This window comes from Antrostomus carolinensis, unplaced genomic scaffold (genome assembly GCF_000700745.2).
Source record: "Antrostomus carolinensis isolate BGI_N321 unplaced genomic scaffold, ASM70074v2 scaffold29873, whole genome shotgun sequence".
Taxonomy (NCBI): domain Eukaryota; kingdom Metazoa; phylum Chordata; class Aves; order Caprimulgiformes; family Caprimulgidae; genus Antrostomus; species Antrostomus carolinensis.
In genome coordinates this window covers 169-2,728 of record NW_010307723.1, presented here as the reverse complement: position 1 = coordinate 2,728, position 2,560 = coordinate 169, and the positions used below count along the sequence as shown (strand labels likewise).

The following is a 2,560-nucleotide window of genomic DNA, read 5'->3' as shown; positions in this document are numbered from 1 at the left end:
CACTGCTGGGGGCAGAGGCACTTGTATTGGTTCAGCCCCTCCAGACACGTCCCGCCGTTCTGGCAGGGGCTGCTGGAACACTCGCTGATCTCTGCAATAAAAGCATCCACATTTCATTTTATTTTATTTGGAGAAGCAAACCACAGGAGCACTGCACGCACCGGGCACCCCACAGCACATCACAACCGTGTCTTTTGCCAAACTCAGACACCGGCTGTTTCCAATGCTGCGGTGCTGCCCCGGTGCAATGGTTTGCTACGACGCAGGGAGCCATCGTAGCACTGATGCCTTTTCCTCTTGTCTCTGCTGCTGAGCTGCAGGTGAGGCTCCAGCTGTAATTTCCAGCTTTCCTTAAGGATGAGAAACCCCAAATCACCGGCTGTGGGAGCCGCAGCATCCTTGGGATGTTGTCTGGCTGGGACTCAGGGACAGCCACACCTCCTCATTTGGTGGACCCCAATAACCCTCCGTGTTTAAACAGACCCAAATTGCATCCCACTCTTGGAAATGACATCCATGGGAAGAGATGGGCATGAAGCAGCCCTAGGACCGTGGTCGCCTGCCCGGCTGGCCCTGCCATAGCACCCCAGAGCAGTACCTGTACAGCGGGGCTCCTGCCCGGTCCAGCTGCCGTTGGCTTGGCACGTCCGTGTGCTGGAGCCCAGGAGCTGGAAACCTGGGTTGCAGGTGAAGTGAACCTCGTGTTCCACCAAATACTTGCTACCAAACTTCCTCCCGTCTGCAGGGGCTTGCAGGGCAGGACAGGAGGCTGCAAGAGCACCGTGGGGAAAGGGGGTCAGTGTTCAGGGGGGTGCTTTGGGGGAGCACTGCCTTCCCTTTCCTGACCCCAATTCTGCCTGGGCCACAGTTCACCCAGTTCCTCCAAGACCTCCTTTTTAACTGTTATTTTCCTCAAATATTGGCCTGCTGAGGTTAACCAGTAACATCCAGCCCCACAGTGAAAGCCTACCAGGGATGCTGGTGCTGAGCATCACTGGCAAGGGGTTTGGTGGAACTTTTCCCATCCATCATGTGCTGCCAGCACAGAGCTGTGGCTCTTTTGCTGGAGAAGGTTTTCCAGCTCAGGCACCCCCAGTGCCTTGCCAGGAGATCTCTGCTTTGCAGCTAAGGGTTTTGAGCCTCCCCATGTCTTACCAGGCTGGAGTAGTGTTTGAATTCACGAGTACAAATAAAAATGGATACAGGTTTCTCCATCCATGGAGATGCCCAAACTCCCACCCATCATCCCTGAGCATTCTGACCTGCCCACCCCAGTGTCCTCTGAGGCCATAAAAGCAACTGGTGGGACCCAGGGAGGACTCACTGGCTGGCGGCTCGGGGGTGGCTTTGGCCAGGGAGGCATGCAGAGCGCTCAGCCGGCTCTTCATCACGCGGAGGCCCTCGGCGAAGCGCGTCTCCTGTCCCTTCAGCAACTGCTGCATCTGCCGGATGGTGGCCAGGAGCTGCTGTCTGCTGAGGCAGCTCTGTGGGGACAGGGTTGCCACTCAGTGAGGGGACATTGCTCCAGCGCCTGTGCTGCCCCGCCAGCTGGGACCCAACCTGCTGCACACAACCTGCCCCGGCTGCGGGGTGATGCTCGTGCAGGAGCTCTGCAGTATCAAATGTCCCCTGAGATATCTGATTTTATTTTTTTTCCCCCCATTTACCCAGATGCAGGAGTTTTTTAGCCTGTGGAAGAAGTCCTTAGCTCAGGCATGCTCTCCTACATCTAAATGGGTAATGCAGTGCTACAAGCAGGGCTGTAATCACTTTGTTAGCCCTGGGAGAGATGCCATACATAACTCATGTTTCATCCTGCTGGAGCTACAGCCCTGTCCCACTTCCACATTACAAAGTAAGAGGAAAACAGCTGTCTTGTGAGTTCTGCTAGGGCCAGGAACACTGGTGGGACTCCTGCCTGCAAACCGATCGCTACCACGGGACTGACTCATGCAGGAGATGGGCATCATTATTATAGGTTTCCTGCGGAATTGACTTAAAATTGAAGAAAAAGAGCAAGAGCTGAGCAAAGCCAAGCCAGTTTAGAGCTCAGAGATTCACAGAGCACATAAAGAAGAGAGCACACAGGGTCTCATCTGGGTGCCATGAGGCTGGGGGCAAAGGAGCTCTGAGAAACTGAGCAGAGCTGCTGGGCACCAGCCCACCTGGCCCAAGGGATTTCTTTACCCTCCAGCTACACCGTGCAGAGGTGAAGTTATTCTCGTTTCCAAAAAGCTACTGAGGGCTTAGAAACAAGAAATAAAAGCCAACCCCAAGCAGCGTGCTGTCCTCTGCTTCCCTTGGTACAGCTTTGGGGGTTCGTAGGGATGAGCCAATCTGTGCCTGCAGCTCTGGCGTGCCCTGCGCCGAGAAGGAGGGAGGTAAAAGCGAATAGATGCCTGGCATGCAGCTCACTTTAATAAACAGCTCTTTGTTAGGGCTGGTTTTAACTTCAAGAGCCAGCATGAGCTCCCGGCAGGATGCTGAACCATGAGCAAAACCCCGCTCTGCTGTAAAACCGGGAGGATTCTTCGCCCCCGGTGTAGTCGGTGGTGACTTC

At 55.0% G+C, this 2,560-nt stretch overlaps 1 protein-coding gene across 1 annotated transcript in view; it reads right to left on the bottom strand.

Moving 5' to 3' along the window:
- The window catches only part of FBLN7 (fibulin 7), a 3,703-nt gene extending 2,210 nt beyond the window's left edge, over nt 1-1,493 (bottom strand). Inside the window, 3 exon segments of the mRNA XM_029084395.1 lie at nt 3-91; nt 599-769; nt 1,325-1,493. Of these exon segments, the coding sequence (XP_028940228.1) occupies nt 3-91; nt 599-769; nt 1,325-1,442 (378 nt within the window). The 5' untranslated portion in view covers nt 1,443-1,493.
- Nucleotides 1,494-2,560: the final 1,067 nt, after the last annotated feature.